The sequence below is a fragment of the Rhinolophus sinicus genome, linkage group LG09 (genome assembly GCF_036562045.2).
Source record: "Rhinolophus sinicus isolate RSC01 linkage group LG09, ASM3656204v1, whole genome shotgun sequence".
Classification (NCBI taxonomy): Eukaryota; Metazoa; Chordata; class Mammalia; order Chiroptera; family Rhinolophidae; genus Rhinolophus; species Rhinolophus sinicus.
The window spans coordinates 29799632-29818801 of record NC_133758.1 but is presented as its reverse complement, the minus strand read 5'-3'; the positions used below and the strand labels follow the sequence as shown (position 1 = coordinate 29818801).

At 42.0% G+C, this 19170-nt stretch overlaps 1 protein-coding gene across 22 annotated transcripts in view; it reads left to right on the top strand.

Annotated features, from left to right (window-relative positions):
* FHOD3 (formin homology 2 domain containing 3) overlaps positions 1-19170 on the top strand; it is a 433462-nt gene that overhangs the window by 375273 nt on the left and 39019 nt on the right. For 21 of the 22 annotated variants that reach the window (XM_074340106.1, XM_074340113.1, XM_074340109.1 and 18 more), the window contains one exon: positions 11881-12039. The exons of the other annotated variant lie outside the window; for it this stretch is intronic. In XM_074340106.1, coding sequence (XP_074196207.1) covers positions 11881-12039 — 159 coding nt within the window. The remainder of the gene's footprint in view (positions 1-11880; positions 12040-19170) is intronic. 22 annotated transcript variants of the gene reach the window in all.

Below are 19170 nucleotides of genomic sequence, written 5' to 3'. Positions count from 1 at the left end.
TCTCAGGTCCTGGCAGCTCAGTTCCCAGTGCTGGGAGGAGCTTGGGATTTATTGGGCACGTCAGGCGCATTTTAACATCAATAAAATCTTCCTGCATTGTCTATAGCTGTCAGGACTTTATCCTGCATCATTCATAAAAATGGCAGGACCCAGTCCTTGCTGCATTTGGAATGGGGGTGGAAGGAGGATCCTATTACTGCCTTTCTATCCTAAGAAATGTACTCTTATCCCTGCCTTTTGTTTCCTATATTTAAATTGTTCCCCTTTTTTTTTTGAAGGAACAACTTTCTACTCATCCAACAATCCCATCTCAAAGCCTTTAGACTTCCGAAAGTCTAAATCAGAGAGTCTGGTTGTAGGAGAGGTCTTTTAAGTATCGGCGACCCCTGTGCCCCACTCCAGGATCTCTGAGGAGGGGCCCCAAGTATCACTGTGGTTTAAAAGTACCTCTAGAGATTCTTTTGTGTTCCCCAAGTGGTAAAGCATTGCTCTAAATAAACTACATTTTCTGGTTTTTCTTCAGAAAGTGTTGATAAGTTGATCAGACCTGTTTCCTCCTCAGATTAGTGATGTTAAGTTTCTCACAGTGAGTAATGATAACTTCATGTTTGCGATTCTGCCATTGGTCATGGAGGAGCCATGTCTCCTGGCATAGGAAGAGAATCACCTGATCTTTCCCCAGAACTCCCCTTTCCATTAGTCCTGGAGTCCACTCTTTCAGCCTCCGAAGGGAACTGGGCATATGGAAATCACCATGATATTCTCCTTGTTAAAAAACAAAAACCAAGACATTGTCTGCCATCTCCTTTGCAAGGAGACCTTAAGTGCACTCCAGGCACGATCATTTCCTGCATCTGTTTCTCACTCTGGGATTCCATGTGTCTGGGGACCATCACAGACTCTAATGAGCATCCAGGAGCTATTTTCAGTCCTTCACAAAGCCTTGTGTGAATTGTCCAGGTCCCCGTAAAGCAGCTCTGCAAACTAAACTGAGTATCAAGCCTCCATACTTTCCCATATTCAGGGAGGGGACACTGAGCTGATCTTGACATTCCTTTTTATGTAGGCCCCTTTGATCAGTAAATGTGGTAGATGCATTAGTTGTGAAAAATATACATTGGTAGACCATATGTTTTTAAAATGCAGTATCAGTAGAGTAAAACTGATAAAAAGGAGTCATTAGTGGTGAAAATAGCTAAAAGCTAATTCTTAGAAAGCACTATGTTCCAGGTATTGTCATAAATATTTTACATGTATTAATACCAGTGATATTGTCCTAATGGCCCTACCAGACATTTCTGTAGTGCTTCCCCTGGGCTATGCATTGCTGTCACTGCTTTACATCCACTGTCTCATTTCATCCTCACAACAAACACTGAAGATAGGTGCCAGAGAGGACTCGGAGGCACAGAGAGGTTCAGGGACTTGCTGAGTCACACAGCCTTGAATAAATGGGTCCCAGCTGACCCACCTGGATGACTTGCTGCTGTGGATATTTTCAGTTACCCTTCAGGGCTCTTGCGTCGGTCCATGTGATCCCTGGATACCATTTTGTTCTGGCTACTTTCAAATTCATGCTGTGAACACTTCCTTGTGCTCTTTCCTTGGGGATTTTTCAATCTTGCCATTTTAAAAGACTCCCCCCAACCAATGACCTGTATGCTTTGCTATTGCAATTTTAAATTTCATTTGTTCTGGACCTCGAGCAAGTTGGTCAACCTCTCTGCGCCTGTTTTCCCCTGTGGGAGGAAGGGAGAGAAAGAAACCAGGCCTGATCCTGTGTGCCTGACCTCCTGGGGTTGTTGAGTGGATCCAGTGCAACAGGGGTGAATGGGCTTGTGTGTTGCACGCAGCCACATGGATGTGTTAACAGGCCAATCATTTTTTCTGCTGTTGATTTTCTCAACCTTTGGCACATGACTTTCCTGAGAGTCCAATGTGAGATTTTAAATTAGTCTCTAAGCTTACTGAGCACTATTTAACATTTAAAAATTCCTTTCCACGTTTCCCTAACTGCTGCCTGAATAGTCCCCCTTTTCTTTTCCAAAACTGAATAATTACAAAGGGGAATTATGGTATTTTACTGTTTCCCAGGATATTGAATCAAATCAGTTGTGGTCACTTTTACGTGGCGGTCACTCACCCTTGATAACCATTCAGAATCAAGTTTATTTATTTGCTTGCAGATTCTAAAATACTCATGGGAGGCAATACTTTGTTCTGTCTTAACATCTGACTTTCACATTTCCTCCCTGTGAGGCATGTAATCATCCATTTCTGTATCAAAGATTGGTGTTGCACCAAGGGTCCTCCATGTGGACCTAAATACCTGGCTTAACTGTTCTAGAAGATATTCCTGTTATTGTATGTGACTTTCTGCCTCTTGGAGTGGCTGTGTTTGCAGGACCCTATCTCTTAAAGCTGGTTGGTTCTAGAGAGTACACCCAACCCAGGGAGCCAACCACCAGCTGCCTCTGGGGCTGCAGAGAACCATCACTACCTGCTCTGTGCTTCTCAGAAATCTTGTAACTCTTGTGGCCTTGGGTGCTGCCTATTTGAAACCTCTTCCTAAAAAGGGGCTCACTTCTGTCTTCCTGGAAGCTGGAACTTCAGCCCTCTTTAGACAACTTGGGAGAAAGGAGTTGAATTGCCTTGGTGACCTCCTTCCTGCCCCTCCTCTCTAAGAGGTCTCTGATAGCATCTCTTTCTACAGAGGGCAACTTCTTTCTCTCAGCAGTTTGGCTGTCCACACCCTCCTCCTCTCCCTGCAGGCTTCTTGTCTGAGTCAAAAACAAAATCGAACCAAAGCCCTACATGGTATTCAAGCCTGAAATATTTCTCTAGAGACAGTATTTCTAGAAGGGCAACTACTGACCCCCTGGAGGCTCCCTGATCATTGGAGCTTCGAAAGAGGGGCTCTGCAACGTGCTGAGTGTCACTACCTGGTTCTGCTCAAGAGTTTAACTAAACTAGGCTTTCTGGAAGCAAACTAGACCCTGGCTTCTTCCCAGGGTACCCCCTCCTCCTGAAAGAAGCAAGTTCTTTTCCCTTGAACACTTCTGGACATATTTGGAAAAGTATCATGTGCAGAAGCAGCTCCACAGCGGTTTTCCCCACACGGCCTCACTTCCGCTCTTTTGCTGGGGTGACTGTCTCACCCCAGAGACAGTTGTTCCCATGTTCACTTCTAGCCAACTCCTAGTCTTGCATCCTGTGCCTGAAGCCTGAGCCCATAGGCGTCTCCTCCCAACATCTTTTCCTCCCTGATAGCTCTTGGGATTCACTGAGGAAGAGAGCAGAGGTATGGCAGATTGACCTTTGATCAGAGACTTGAGACAGAAACCCTCATTTGCTGTGGCCCGAGGACTGACCATTGGTGTCAAGGGGCCCTCCAAAGGTATGCACTCTGTAGTTTTCATGGGAATGTTCCCACTCAAGGGATAGGCTCCTAATAGGCACTCAGGAAATACCTGTTTAAGAAAATGAGATAATATCAAAGAGAGGCAACAAATAAATATGGAAAGACAAGCAGGCAATCAGAAAGAGACTGTTGGAGGACTGAGCTGGTTTCTCAGCCTCTTCGCCTGCCTCTGCTTGGGGTTTGCTTTCATGAACTATCACTGATCATGTCTTGAGAGCCTAGTCAACAAATGAGTCTCTTGGGGTGCAATGTACTCCCACCAGGCTGACCCTTCACCTTTTCCACACAAGCCTGTATTCTTGTTTTCTCTCTTCTTAAGGAGGAAGATATCAGTCAATCCAGTCTGTCACGATGTTACCCAGCCATGTTGTGTGTTTTTTTGTTGCTACCCTGCCATGTTGTGTTTTTTTTTGTTGCTGTTGGTTTTTTTCCTTTAGGTTACTTCATTTGATTCCATATTAGAAATTGGGCTTTTGTAATGGATTGTGACTCTCTAATAATCTCAGTGTCTTTATTGGAATACCCTGGACCATAGTATAAGAACTTTTGCTATACTACTGTTTCCCCGAAAATAAGACCTAGCCAGACCATTAGCTCTATGCATCTTTTGGAGCAAAAATTAATATAAGACCAGATATGATATGATATGATATGATATGATATGATATGATATGATACCAGATATAATATGATATAATAGTATATAATATAATACCAGGTATAATGTAATATAATGTAATATAATACTGGGTCTTATATTAATTTTTGCTCAAAAAGACACATTAGAGCTGATGGTCCGGCTAAGTCTTATTTTCGGGGAAACATGGCATCTATCATTCTGTTCTGTTCTATCATTCTAGCTATTCTAACAATGCTATACATTTTTTTCTTTTTACTTTTTTTTTAAATTAAAGTTTATTGGGGTGACAATTGTTAGTAAAGTTACATAGATTTCAGGTGTACAATTCTGTATTACATCATCTATAAATCCCATTGTGTGTTCACCACCCAGAGTCAGTTCTCCTTCCATCACCATATATTTGATCCCCCTTACCCTCATCTCCTGCCCCCCTCCCCCACTCACCCTCTGATAACCACTAAACTATTGTCTGTGTCTATGAGTTTTTGTTTCTCATTTGTTTGCCTTGTTCTTTTGTTGTTTTTGGTTTATATACCACATATCAGTGAAATCATATGGTTCTCTGCTTTTTCTGTCTGACTTATTTCACTTAGCATTACAATCTCAAGATCCATCCATATTGTCACAAATGGTCCTATTTCATCTTTTCTTGCTGCCAAATAGTATTCCATTGTGTATATATACCACAACTTCTTTATCCATTCGTCTATCGAAGGACATTTTGGTTGTTTCCATGTCTTGGCCACAGAAAATAAAGCTGCAATGAACATTAGAGCACACATGTCTTTATGGATAAATGTTTTCAGATGTTTTGGGTAGATACCCAGGAGAGGGATTGCTGGGTCATATGGTAATTCTATTTGTAATTTTTTGAGGAACCTCCACACTGCCTTCCATAACGGCTGCACCAGTCTGCATTCCCACCAACAGTGTATGAGGGTTCCTTTTTCTCCACAGCCTCTCCAACACTTGTTACTATTTGTCTTGTTGATGATAGCCATTCTGACTGGGGTGAGGTGATATCTCATTGTGGTTTTGATTTGCATTTCTCTGATGATTAGTGATGTTGAGCATTTTTTCATATGTCTATTTGCCATTTGTATGTCCTCTTTGGAGAAATGTCTCTTCAGGTCCTCTGCCCATTTTTCAATTGGGTTGTTTGTTTTTTTGTTGTTGAGTTTCATGAGTTCCTTATATATTTTGGATATTAGCCCTTATTGGAGGCACTGTTTGCAAAAATCGTCTCCCATTCAGTTGGTTGCCTCTTTATTTTCTCGATGGTTTTTTTTGCTGTGCAGAAGCTTTTAAGTTTCATATAGTCCCATTTGTTTATTTTAGCTTTTTCTTCCATTGCCTTTGGAGTCAAATTCATAAAATGCTCTTTGAACCCAAGGTCCATAAGTTTAGTACCTATGTTTTCTTCTATGCAGTTTATTGTGTCAGGTCTTATGCTTAAGTCTTTGATCCATTTTGAATTAATTTTGGTACATGGTGACAGATAGCAGTCCAGTTTCATTCTTTTGCACGTGGCTTTCCAATTCTCCCAGCACCATTTATTGAAGAAGCTGTCTTTCCTCCATTGTATGTTTTTTGTTTCTTTGTCAAAAATTATCTGTCCATATTTATGTGGTTTTATTTCTGGGTTCTCAGTTCTATTCCATTGGTCTGTGTGTCTGTTTTTCTGCCAATACCATGCTGTTTTGATTATTGTAGCCCTGTAGTACAAGCTAAAGTCAGGGAGTGTGATACCTCCAGCACTGTTCTTTTTTCTTAAGATTGCTTTGGCTATTCTGGGTCTTTTGTGGTTCTAAACAAATCTGATGATTTTTTGTTCTATTTCTTTAAAAAATGCCATTAGGATTTTGATGGGGATTGCATTAAATCTGTATATTGCTTTGGGTAATATGGCCATTTTAACTATGTTGATTCTTCCAATCTATGAGCACGGAATGTCTTTCCATTTCTTTGTGTCTTCAATTTCTTTCAAAAATGTCTTGTAGTTTTCAGCATATAGGTCTTTCACATCCTTGGTTAAGTTTATTCCTAAGTATTTTATTCTTTTTGCTGCAATTGCAAAAGGAATTTTTTTTCTTTTTCTGAGATTTCATTGTTAGTATATAGGAATGCAATGGGCTTTTGTACGTTGATTTTGTAGCCGGCAACTTTACTGTATTCGTTGATTGTTTCTAATAGCTTTTTGGTGGAGTCTTTAAGGTTTTCTATATATAGCATCATGTCATCTGCAAAGAGTGACAATTTAACTTCTTCATTCCCAATTTGGATGCCTTTTATTTCTTTCTCTTGCCTGATTGCTCTGGCGAGGACTTCCAACACTATGTTGAAAAGCAGAGGTGATAGGGGACAGCCGTGTCATGTTCCTCAACGTAAAGCAAAGGGTTTCAGTTTTACACCGTTAGTTATGAGATTAGCTGAGGGTTTGTCATATATGGCCTTTTTTATGTTAAGTTATTTTCCTTCTATACCTATTTTTTTAAGTGTTTTAATCATAAATGGATGTTGTATCTTGTCAAATGTTTTTTCTGCATCAATTGATATAATCATATGATTTTTGTCCTTTATTTTGTTTATGTGATGTATCACATTGATGGATTTGCATATGTTGAACCTTGTGCCCCTGGGATGAATCCCACTTGGTCGTGATGAATAATCTTTTTAATGCACTGTTGCATTCGATTTGCTAGAATTTTGTTCAGGTTTTTTGCATCTGTATTCATCAGAGATATTGGTCTGTGGTTCTCTTTTTTTGTGTTGTCTTTACCAGGTTTTGGTATCAGGGTAATGTTGGCCTCATAAAATGAGTTAAGGAGTACTATCTCTTCTTCAATTTTTTGGAAGAGTTTGAGCGGGATTGGTATTAGATCCTCTTTGAAGGTTGGAAGAATTCACTAGTGAAGCCATCTGGTCCCCGACTTTTGCTTTTGGGAAGGTTTTGGATGACTGATTCAATTTCGTTACTAGTGATCGGTCTGTTTAGATTTTCCAGTTCTTCATGGTTCAGCCTAGGAAGGCTATGTGTTTCTAAGAACTTGTCCATTTCTTCTAGGTTATTGAATTTGGTGGCATATAGTATTCTTGGTCCTTCATAGTATTCTTGGATGATCCTTTGTATTTCTGTGTCATCTGTGATAACTTCTGCTTTTTCATTTCTGATTTTGTTTATTACTGTCTTCTCTCTTTTTATCTTAGTGAGCCTAGCCAAGGGTTTGTCAATTTTGTTAATCTTTTCAAAGAACCAGCTCTTTGTCACATTAATGTTTTCTGTTGTCTTTTTGTTCTCTATTTCATTTAGTTCTCTGATTTTTATTATTTCCTTTCTTCTGCTGACCTTGGATTTCATTTGTTCTTCTTTTTCTAGTTCTTTAAGGTGTAACATGAGGTTATTTATTTGGGATTCTCCTTGTTTCTTGAGACAGGCCTGTAATGATATAAATTTCCCTCTTAAAACTGGTTATGCTGCATCCCCAAAATTTTTGTAGGATGTATTTTCATTGTCATTTGTTTCTACGTATCTTTTGACCTCTCCTCTAATTTCTTCTTTGACCTGGTCGTTCTTTAAAAATATATTGTTTAATCTCCATGTATTTGTGGTTTTTCCTGCTTTCTTTTTGCAGTTGATATCCAATTTCAAAGCCTTGTGATCAGAGAATATGCCTGGTATGATTTCAATCTTCTTAAATTTGCTGAGGATGATTTTATGTCGCAATATATGGTCTATCTTTGAGAATGTTCCATGTACACTAGAATAGAATGTATAGTCTGATGTTTTAGGATGAAGTGCTCTATAAATGTCAATTATGTCCATTTCATCTAATGTGTCATTTAGAGCTGCTATTTCATTATTTATTTTCTGTTTGGATGATCTATCCATAGCTGTCAATGATGTATTTAGGTCCCCTAGTATAATTGTGTTTTGGTCAATTTCTCCCTTTTACACTTTAATTATATCAGTTTTATAAGTTTTTATACTGATTGAGTAAATATTGTATATAATTCTATTTATCTATGTTTTACACATATATTATTTCATGCTAACTTTAGAATATTTTTTAATGCCTAAAACAATTCTTGTTGAATTTTAATTAGAATTAATTTAAATATATTAGATAAAAGATACTGAGCTTCCTCATGACATTGAGACTTCCTATTCAGGAATATAATGTTTCTCATTTGTTCACATCTTCTTTTATTACTGTGAAGAAAAAGTCATTTCCTTTAGGTAGGCCCTGTATTGATATGTCAAAAAGTTTGATAATTTGTTTTCTTGTTTGGGTGTTGTTTTGGGGATGTGTCTGATCTCCTAGCAAATGTAGAACAACTTTTCTGATTTCTTTCCTAGAAGGGTTGCTGCCTCCTGGCATCTTCCCAACTCCTATTCCACCTTTGTTCCATCACATATTACCCCTTTATTCTAGATGCCTTCAGAGGGACATTTAACATTTCCTAGCCTTCTATAGGTCTTTCACAAGAACCACTGTTTCTTCTCTGGCCTCTACTTTATATCCCCTTTTCATTATCAACCAATTTCCTATTTTTCTAACTTCAAACAATGGGTAATCATTGACTTTCTGGTCAAAGAAGTGCAATAAGGAAATGGGCGTGTGAGAAAGATTGTTAGCAAGAGTATGATGGATGGGTTTGGGAAGAGAAGAGATTAGAAGCAGGAGGCTAGTGTTGGGAGGCTGGGCACCAGGGGTCAGGCTCAGGGTAGCAGTGGTGGCAATGAAGAAGGAGTGGGCATGAAAGGCTTTATAGAAGAGGATGCACAACAGTTACTCTCTCACAGAACTGTGTGAAGGACATAGTGAAGGTCACACTTGCTGACCCCAGAAAGATGATTGAAATGAATCAGAATTGATGACTGTAATCTTTGAACGTGGACATGTGCTCTCGGGCACAGAGAACTTTGGCTTGCCCTTGCACGTGCTGCTCTAGATTATTGTGAGAGGGAAGGAGAGTGTTGGACAGCCTCACATGACCCACTCCCTGATCTCAGGTGGAACGGACCCCAAGGCAATTAAGCACTCAGCAGTATCCGGTGGAGTCTGTTTTATCTATGAAGAACAGCATTTAAAACACTTCCTGGCTAAAATCCAGAGATCGAATAATTCAATTTCAGATATCACTTTAATTCTTATTCTTTCCTTCACAAAGTGGGTGGAAGTGCTCTGAAAACATGTAGTGTCATCTATGGAGACAGCTGTCCCCATTATCTGAGGATGTGCCATGGATTACTTCTTCCTGACTTGAGGAGTGTGTGGGTGTGCCCACCGGTGTAAATTGAGTTTTCTTGAGAATGGGGACCAGGATATGTCAGGCTCACAGCCCTCACGTAGATCTGTGCAGGTTGTATGCCACACATGCTTGCTGGCTGCGAGGGGAGAGCTGAAATGAGTGGTGCTTCTTTCTCAAGATGTTTGCCATGTGGCTGTCTCTTCCCAGAGGCGGGCGTCTTTTTCTCATTTGCACAAATTCTCTAGTTGGGCTGGGCCTCCCCAGGCATCTCTCTATGCTCCTAGAATGAGGGGGACTGTATAGGTGAGGGGCTCAGAGCTGATGATTCCCAGGGAGTCCGGCCTTCCGATAAATGCCTCCTGCCCTGGAACCTGACTACAGGTAGCTGCCTCTCCAGTGCTAGGTCCCAGGCTCCTTCTTCCATCTTCCGTGATGCCATCCTTATGTGGCTTTATTACTTCTGCTGCATTTCCAGGCTTCATGTCCACATTCTAGGCAGAAAGAGGAAAGGGCAAAAGGCATGGCCCGCTGGGTCTGTCTCTTTTTAATGATGACACTAAAGACCAGAACTCAGTCACATGGCCAGCTCAGCTTTAGCTGCAAAGGGTCCTGGGAGGTGACTCATATAGCGGAAACATTGCCAGCCTGAAAAACACCAAAATCTTGTTGGTGAGCAGGGAAGAGAGAATGGATGTTGGCTAGGTGTCCTGCAATACTTGGAAGAGGGGCACCCCAGCACCCCAGTGTGGGCATTGCAAGTCGTAACATCCCTCTTTATTGCTGTTAGTCAGCATTTTATCAAATCTTTTCTCATTCCTTCTTAACATTCCACACACAAAATGATGTTTTAAGTTAGATTTCAAAGCTACATTTCAGAGGTTTCTGTTAAACTTACTTGATTAAATATGTAGAAGACAGTGTTGCCCTGCAGAAAGGGGATGCTTCTATATGCCACATGTCCCTGGAAGCCCACTATTCAAAGCTGATGGCCACACCCACAGGAATGGTTCCTCCTGGCCACCAGGCCCCCAAACAGCCAGGATGCTTTCAATTATTTTCCTCGTGAAGAAATTTTAATTTATTCCCAAGTACATATTGAAGGATCTAAAATAGAATTTTAGTAATCGAGTTTAGAAGCGCTCAGTAGGACTTAAAGGGCCACAGTCCATTTCTCCTTGCTGGGTTCCAGCCTCTGATGTTACCGCAGGCCAGCTTCTCCAGATAGCTCAGCTGCTCCCAGGCCCAGCCAGTAGGGTAGGCCTTAGCTCAGAGACCAATGGCGAGCAGCAGTGAGCTGCTCGGCTGTGGCCTGACTACAGTGGAGTCGGAGCAGCTGGCTCCTGTGGTCCCCCAGATGTGGCCACTCAAACCTCCAGCTTCTTCTCTGGTAGTTCCCAGAAACCTAGACAAAGCCACTTCTTATCTCCTTATCTTTTCTTCCCGGCTCCAGACTAGAGCCTAGACATTCTTTGGGGCCCAGCTCAAGTATCAGCTCTTCCAGACCCTGACCCTACCCCCACACCCCCCATCCACATGCAGGTGAGTTAGTTACCCCATAGTGAGCAATGCCCATCTTTTCTTTCAGGCGGTCCACTGTGCCTTATTCATCATTGCCATCTAGGCTTGTTCCCTGAATGAAATTAGTCGTCTTCCCAGCTCTTTGCCTCAAGGGAAAGCTGAACACGGTGTAAGGAGCTTGCCACCTCTCCTTGTCCACATGACCACCGCCCTTAACTTCCCAAGAGCTCAGGGAGAAAGCTGAGGGCCTTGTCATCTCATTTCTGGGCAAGTGTTGGCTTAGCAACTCACACACAGGGCCTGTCCCAAGGAGCACACAGGCCAGCAGGGAAGCCACACACACGAGGGCTCTATGAGGACACCTGGACACGTCTCGCCCCCTATCCCGTCTCCTTTGTCTCGAGGCCTGTTTTACCCTCATTCCTCTTCCCCTTTGGTTTCCCTTCCTTGGAAGGCCCTTCTTCACCCTCCAGTGGCAGCTGCCCAGATGTCTAAATGTGGCAGGTGCTCTGGAATAAGGAGCGTAGGATGTTTGCATGGTGAGAGGAGCCCCTGAGATGACAAGGCCAGGAATTGCCGGATTCTCCTTGTCACTCCTGTCTTCTTGGCCTGTGGATCAACTATCTCCATTTCTAGGCACACACCATACGCACTGGGGCCAACCAGAGTACATTCCAACACCTTGCAGGCCACAGGAAGGGAGCTCGGAGAGGTTTTAGTTTTGTTTCCACTGCTTTTATGGAAAAAAACAGGGTGTGTTTTTTTTTTCTTGCAAAATATCACATTTTTCCCAATTGAAGGAAAATCAATTTTATTTTGTAATGTGTCTGACTTGTGAAGTTCCATTGCTGACCTGCGCTTGGCGGCTTCTCAGAACTAATCCCTGATCTCTTTCTTCTGTGCTGAGCAGTAGCCAGGCCTTCCTGAGCTAAATCGGGGCCACTTGTTTTCATCTCTAAATAAGCAGTGAGTTTGCTTTTAATCATGAAACACAGAAAGGACCAAAGATGATGCATTAATCTTGGATTCTCCTTGTTTTATCACCAAGAAAACGGCTGCAGACGGAAAAAGGCAGGAGATCATTGTCTTGGATTCCAAGAGGAGCAATGCTATTAATATTGGTCTGACGGTACTACCCCCTCCAAGAACAATTAAGATAGCCATTTTGAATTTTGATGAATACGCCTTAAACAAAGAAGGAATTGAGGTAAGAGAAGCTCTACACAGCATTATTTGTGTTTTGTAATATTGCGCATATGTAAAGCATTGCTGTGTCCAGTGTGACATTCTCTGTAGGGTGGCTTGCCATTTTTCTGTCTCAGCTAGACTCTGAATAATATTAATCATTCTCACATTTTTAAAAAACTTCTGGGGGTTGGAAAAGCCCTCCTTCACCTGTCAAGTTCAGAGATCCTCACTCTGATTCATTTACTGACTTCCTTCTGACTACACTCCGCCTACCTCAATGTGGAAGAAGAAGATGGTAAACTCCTTAGGAGGCTGATAGAGTCTTTTTTTTACTTCATTTCAAACCAAATATATTTAATGAACAGTTTCAAAACTAGGGCTTTCAATGTGTGCTCACATCCATGTAAATGACGGGTTCTCTTTTGGCACTTGTTGGGGTATGTAGATGTGTTCCATTTGCTAAGCTGGAGAACATAAGTCAACTGAGTCTTTAGCATCTATTGATCTGAATGTCAAAAGTGGAGAGAGGTTGGGTGACAGGGCCGAGACTAACTGGCTGGTAGCTGGCCTAGCTGGAGCCACAGCTCACCTCTGTTAGCGTTCAGTGCTCTTCCACCAAGCCGTGTTCTCCCTTCACCGTGGGCTGGTGCTGGTTTGCAGCACGTTAAATCTGCTGTTCTAACAATGGAGAAAGAGTGAGTAGAGCCACTGGCCCAGTCACAGATTCATACAGACGGATGATATAGCCTGGGATGTACTGGGTCAGAGTGGGGATATGAGGACACTGCTTTGTGGCATTGGGTGATACCTACTCCATCTTCCTATTAGCAAGGAGCCCTGAATTCCTTTCCTATTCCTCCACAGCTGGGGTTCATTCATACACACTCTTATTTGAAAGACTTGGAACCAATGAGGACTGACTGTAGCGAGGTAGAGCAAACCCTACACAGAAGAGTTGCACATGAGGACTGGCTTAGGCCACTGTGCCAGACATGTCCCCGGCCCTGAGTATGGGAGGGAGCAGTGGGGCACACGGTGGCATCTGAACCCAGCTGGGCAGGCATACCTTTGTGTTCTGGAAGGGAGAGACCTCCACAGGAAACGCTGTGTTCCTAGAGGTTTGTACTGGGGTGAGCAGTACCCCTTTAAAATCCAGGCCCACATGGAGCCCCAGAATGTGACCTTATTTAGAAATAGTCTTTGCAGATGTGATCAAGTTAAGATAAGGTCATACTGGGTTAGGGTGGTCCTACTCCAGGGCCTGATATCTTTATAAGAAGAAGGAAGTTGGGACATAGGCGCAGAGAAGAGAATGCCATATGAACTCAGAGAATACATAGGAGACACACAGAACAGAATGCATGTGATGATGGTGACAGAGATAGGAGTGATGCATTTACAAGTCAAGGAATACCAAGGATTGCCTGCAAGTGCCAGATGCTAGGGAGAAGCAAGGAAGGATCCTTCCCTATCACCTTTAGAGACAACATCACCCTACCGACACCTTGATATCAGACTTCTGGTCTCTCAAACTCGGAGAGAATAAATTTATGTTGTTTTAAGCTGCTCAGTTTGTGGAACTTTGTTATGGAAACCCTAGGAAACCAATACAAGGCCTTAGCAGCGCTACTCTGAGAAACACACACAGGCCCACTCTGAGAAACACACACAGGCCCTGTTCCCAGAGCAGGTAGAAGGAGGGAAATGCATTTCCTTCTGGCTGGAGAGGAAGTTGAGCCCCAAGCCTTCGAGTCAGGCCATGCAGAAGAACAGGTCAACATATCCAGGTGGGGTGCCAGGGAGTGAGGGCATGTGGCTGACCGGGGCAGGTGGTATAAAGGAGGGAGCTGGTGACAGAAGGTAAATACAGAGAGGGACAGCTGCCAGATAGCAAGAAGGGGACAGGACAGGCCTTGGTGTGGGGCAGCCCCACTCTGGGACCCGCAGAGGAGCAAGGTAGGAAAAAGGCATTGGCTTGGTATTAGGCAGGTGGGGGCTGCCAACCTGGACAAACCAAGTACAAAGAGTCTTTTATCTAGGACAAACAACACAATGGGCCCTCACACACATTCCGGCCATCCTATTTACATAACAGTGTCTTTTAGAGATTACAGAAACTTCAGATAGATACAGAGAGAGGCTTCCAATGCAACCAGAGCTAGCTTGATCAAAGGAAAAAATGGCAGCATCTCCTTTTAAAAATATTTTCCCTTTCTTGTCATGAGAACTTGAAAGTCTGTCAGGAGAGATTGATTCCATTGGGTTTTGCCTTTGTTCTTTCCTGAAATGTAGGTCTCCCTGGGTGGGGATAGTTTCAGATCCAATAAGTTACTTAGATTTTAGAATGAATCAAATGACTTTTTCCTTTTTTGACTGGTATCCAGCTGAGCACCTTTTTGATCCTAGAAGGAATAATGATAGCAACAGTAATGATGATGGATATAGGAATAGCAGCACAGCAGAAAACCTGTCTTTCATAGGTTTCTTTCTATGGGCCAGGCACCAGGTAGGTGCTGTACACAGATGCCCATCAGAACTGTATGAGGTACATACTGGTATGTGCCCCATCTTAAAGATGAAGAGAGTGAGTCCCGTTTTAGTCTGTGCTCAAGTTCACAAGCCAGTGAGAGATCAAGCTGAAATGTGAGCTCTAGAGCCTGGGTCTAAAGTGCAGACCATGGGACTTGGGGATGCTGGTGCAGGAGGACCCACGTGTGCCAAAGAGAATAAGAGGGAATCTGAAAGGGGAATGAGAAGACACATGAGGCAATGCAGTCCATTTCACAGTGCTGCCTATGGTCTTTTACTGGGAGTAGCTGATGTGTGGAATAATATTAGGTCGCTGCAAAAGTAATTGCGGTTTAAAAGGTTAAAAATTGCAAAAACCGCAATTACCTTTGCACCAACTTCATACATCAGCGACAGCCGTAGAAAACCCTGCTAAGCCCTTCCTGAGAGTTGATTGTGTCCCTCAGTCCTCAGTAAATCCATATTTAGTCACAGAAACACATTTTTTTTTATCACCATTCTCATCTAAACAGGATTTCTCAATGGGGGCACTATTGACATTTTGGGCTGGACAATTCCTTATTGTAGGATGCTTCACATTATACCTGGACTCTACCCACAAGCTGCCAGGAGTACCACCCCAGTAGTGACAACCAAAAAATGTCTCCACATTTTGTCAAATGTCCCCTGGGGATAAAATCACTCCGCTTGAGATCCACTGATCTAAAGGCTGCATGTGTCAATCCAGAAACTGTGTATATTTTTCAACTCTTCAGTCATGGCTGAGAAGAGTCCAGCAGATACCAGTTCTCTTGGAGAACATGGAATCCAGGCACTCTCAGCCATTACTTGTTGTCTCTGGCCACTGACCTAAGGCACCCATGGAACATGCATGGTCTATAGCTACATGCTGAGTCAGTTACCCAGAGCTTATTCTCTAGGCCTGTTGTTCAAGAGTTAAGTCCGGACTGAGACAAGATGAAAGCTGTGTCCTTACAGATCTTTACTAATAAGATTTCTAGCTCCCGCACAAAGGGCCTTTTGCCAAACTATCTGCTTCTGGGATGTAGGCACTGTAGCATGGTGTTATAGCTTAATAGGGCCATTGGAAACCTCTGTGTACCTAAATGTGATTAGGATGTATTAAATGACATCCTGTGGCTTTGCTTAGCAGCACAATGGTATGCATCCAGTTTGTCATGTAAACCTGAGGGAATAGTTAACTTCATTAAGGAAGTCATTTTTCATAAGAGCATTAAACTTTAGAACATTATTTTGAGGCTGTTTCTGAGTAGTATTAATGATATTTTCCCAAGTAACATGTCATTAAGTTATCACGAATGGCAGTATGAAGAGTTTTCCTCTTTTTTCTCGCTTTTCTAATTTTTATAGAGCTTGTATCTACTCAGGTGGTAGCACAATTGAATGGCCCCAAATGACATTTAACTGGGCCCAGTTGGCTGCCAGACCTGTCATCATCTCAGAAACAAAAGTTCCCTTTGGCCACAAGTACAAAACTACAGCACCTTTTCAAGCCCTGTGTGTCCGCAGGTGTCCGAGTGGGTGCTGGACGCACACAGGTGAGCCGAGAGCGGTGTGGGTACCATCGTCGGTGAGCCATGCAAAGGAAGCAAAATGCACTGATGCTTGGGTGCCTTGGCCACACTGTTAGTTTTGCATTTCCAGTTGAATTGCCGTGATCTGTGGAGCTGATGCTGGGAACCTAGGAGGAGTCCCGTAGGTGTTTCTGCAGCTCTGCCTTGGTTGGCCCAAATTAGCTTCAGGCAAGACACTTCATCTGCAAGTTTGGTGCAATAATTTCTGCTTAGTGTGCCTCACAGAGTAGTCACGAAAATGAAAGAAGTTTCTACCAACACACCTTGAGAATTAAAAAAACAACAACAACAGACAACTTCTGTATCTGTGAGAACAAGTACACAAATAGAAAGTCATTGTCTCGTGAGAATATGCAAGTTGTGTACAAACCGGGCTCAGCTGTAAGGGCTTCAGTTTTCTGCTGTTGTCACCAAAATCCTCATGCTAGATGCTCATCCAGAGCTGTCGCCAGGGTTCTCTTACAAACTCACAAGGCGAAATAACTACTCATTATGGTCTCACGTGCAGGTGAAAGAGATAGCCAAACCCAAAAGCATTTGGGTCCATAAAAAATGAGACTTGTGTGTTTTTTTCTGAAATGCTGCTTTCAGATACAAAAGCAAGCATACTTAAAGCAGTGCTGGAGAAACACTGTCTGGGAGAAAGTGGAAAAAACACTGAGATTATTGCATAGTGGTCTCGTTTGATGTTTTTCTCTCTGTGGAGCCAAATGGTGATCCTCAAATTGTCAATAAATCTACTGACAGCGTAGAAGAGCAAATTAGAGGTTCCCTCATGCTTATCCCCTTTCATGTACTCATGGAAAAAATGGGCCATCACCTCATAGGAGGCAGCCTTGACCTGCCGTTCCACTGTCTTATGGCTATTTTATTGTCAGTGATGTGTAAAAAAAACAACAAAATAAACTGGCAGATGGCAACCTCATAAATCTTCAACAGTGAACAAATGGTTTAAATTAGTCAGAGAAGTGAAAACTAAAAGTAAGAGTGTTTGATTACTTTCCCAAAGGAAAAAAGCAACTGAAATCACCGCAGGAAAAGGCCTTCTGAAGAAGGGGCAAAAGTGTTGACAATATTTTGTTTTGGAATTCTAGTACATCCTTAATACAATTTGAGCATGAAGAAAATTAAAGTACAAATGTTAGCTAAGGTTTTATTTTGAAAACTAGTTGAGTTCAGATCCTGGGTGTTTTCAAAGAAGTGACATCTGCTTGGATTGCTTTGGTTATTTTTCAGTACCATCTGTGTGGACAGGTAAGATTGATAGTGTGAGCCTGTGGGAAAGCAAGGAGCATTGTCACTGAATATCACCCCTGATGCTCACATTCCACCCACATCATCTCAGGGTGTGGGGCCATGATGAAGGAAATGTTGGAAGAGAAGGAAGGTATCTGAGGCCTCACCTTCTGTGACCTCACTGTGGCCTGCAGCACAGAACACACGTCAATGCAGTTTGGCATCACTGGCTTCTGGTAAATGATGAGACAGCCCTTCTTGATAACACTCTCATCAAACTCAGGTGACTGCTGCCCTGCCCAGTTATGTCCTGAGGCACAATCTGTAAACACCTGCATGTTTGCTGATTATGGTGTCCGGGGCCCAGTTTTTTATTTATTTTTAATTTTTTGCATTAAAATAGAGTAAAATTGACATTTTCGGTATACAGTTCTATGAGTTTTAAATTATGTATAAATGCATGCAATGACCACTGTAGTCAGGATTCAAACCAGTCCGATCTCCCAAAAAGCTGTGCTCTTATGCTGTCCCTTTCTAGTCCACAATCTCAGCCCACCTCTGGCCTTTGGTAACCACTGATCTATTTTCATCAGTATGGTTTTGTCTTTTGGAGAATGTCACATAATGGAATAATACAGTGTGTAACCTTTTGAGACTGGTTTCTTTCTCTCAGCATGATTGATACCTTTGAAAGTCATCCCGGTTGTGGTATGTACCTATAGTTTGTCCGTGTGTATATGCTGAGTCCTCCTGCATTGTAGAGATGTACTATAATTTGTCCATTCATACGTTGGAGCCTATTTAGCTTGATCCAGTTTTTGGCAATTATGGCTAAAGCTGCCAGAAGTATATATACATGTACAAGGTTTTGTGTCAACGTAAGTTTTAATTTTTTTCTAGGGTACATACCTACAATTAGAATTGCTGGGTCATATGGTAACTCGGTGTCTAGCCTTTAGAGGAACTGTAACTTGTCTTCATTCTCTTCACATTGTCTTTCACAAAGAAAAAGGTTTTAATTTGGATGAAGTTCAATTTATCAATCTGTTCCTTTTTGGTATCATGTCTAAGAGTTCATTGCCTAACATGGGTCACAAAGATTTTCTCTTATGTTTCTCTCTAAAAGTTTTGTAGTGTTACGTTTTTACTTTTAGCTCTCTGCTTTCTTTTGAGTTAATTTAGGCGTAAAGTGGAAGGTTTAAGTTGAGGTTCATTTTTTTGCATAAGGATTCCAGTTGTTCCAAATACCATTTGTTGGAAATACTATCTTTTCTCCCTTGCACTGCATTTGCTCCATTGTCAGAATCACTGGGCCATATTTGTGTAATCTATTTCCGGATTCCCTATTTGTCCCCTTGATCCTTGTGTCTATGCTGTTGCCCATGCCACACTGTTTTATTACTATAGCTTTATAGTGGATTTCAAAGTCAGGTGGTATGACTCCTCCAAGGTTGTTCTTTTTCAAAATTGTTTTGGTTCAAAACAATTTCCAAAACTGTTTTGCCATGTAACTTTTAGAATCAGTTTGTCTGTATCCACAAAAAAATCATGCTGGTATTTTGATTGGAATTGAGTTGAATTTATAGGCGGATTTTGGGGAAATTAGCATGTGACTCTTGAGTTTTTCAGTCCGTGAACACAGTATATCCCCCCATTTATTTAGATCTTCTTTGCTTTCATCAGCATTTTCTACTTCCAGCGTACAGATCCTGCACATGATTTCTTAGATTTATGCCTAAGTATTTCATTGGAAATAGCATTTTTTTAAAATTCAGTTTGTAATTGGTCAT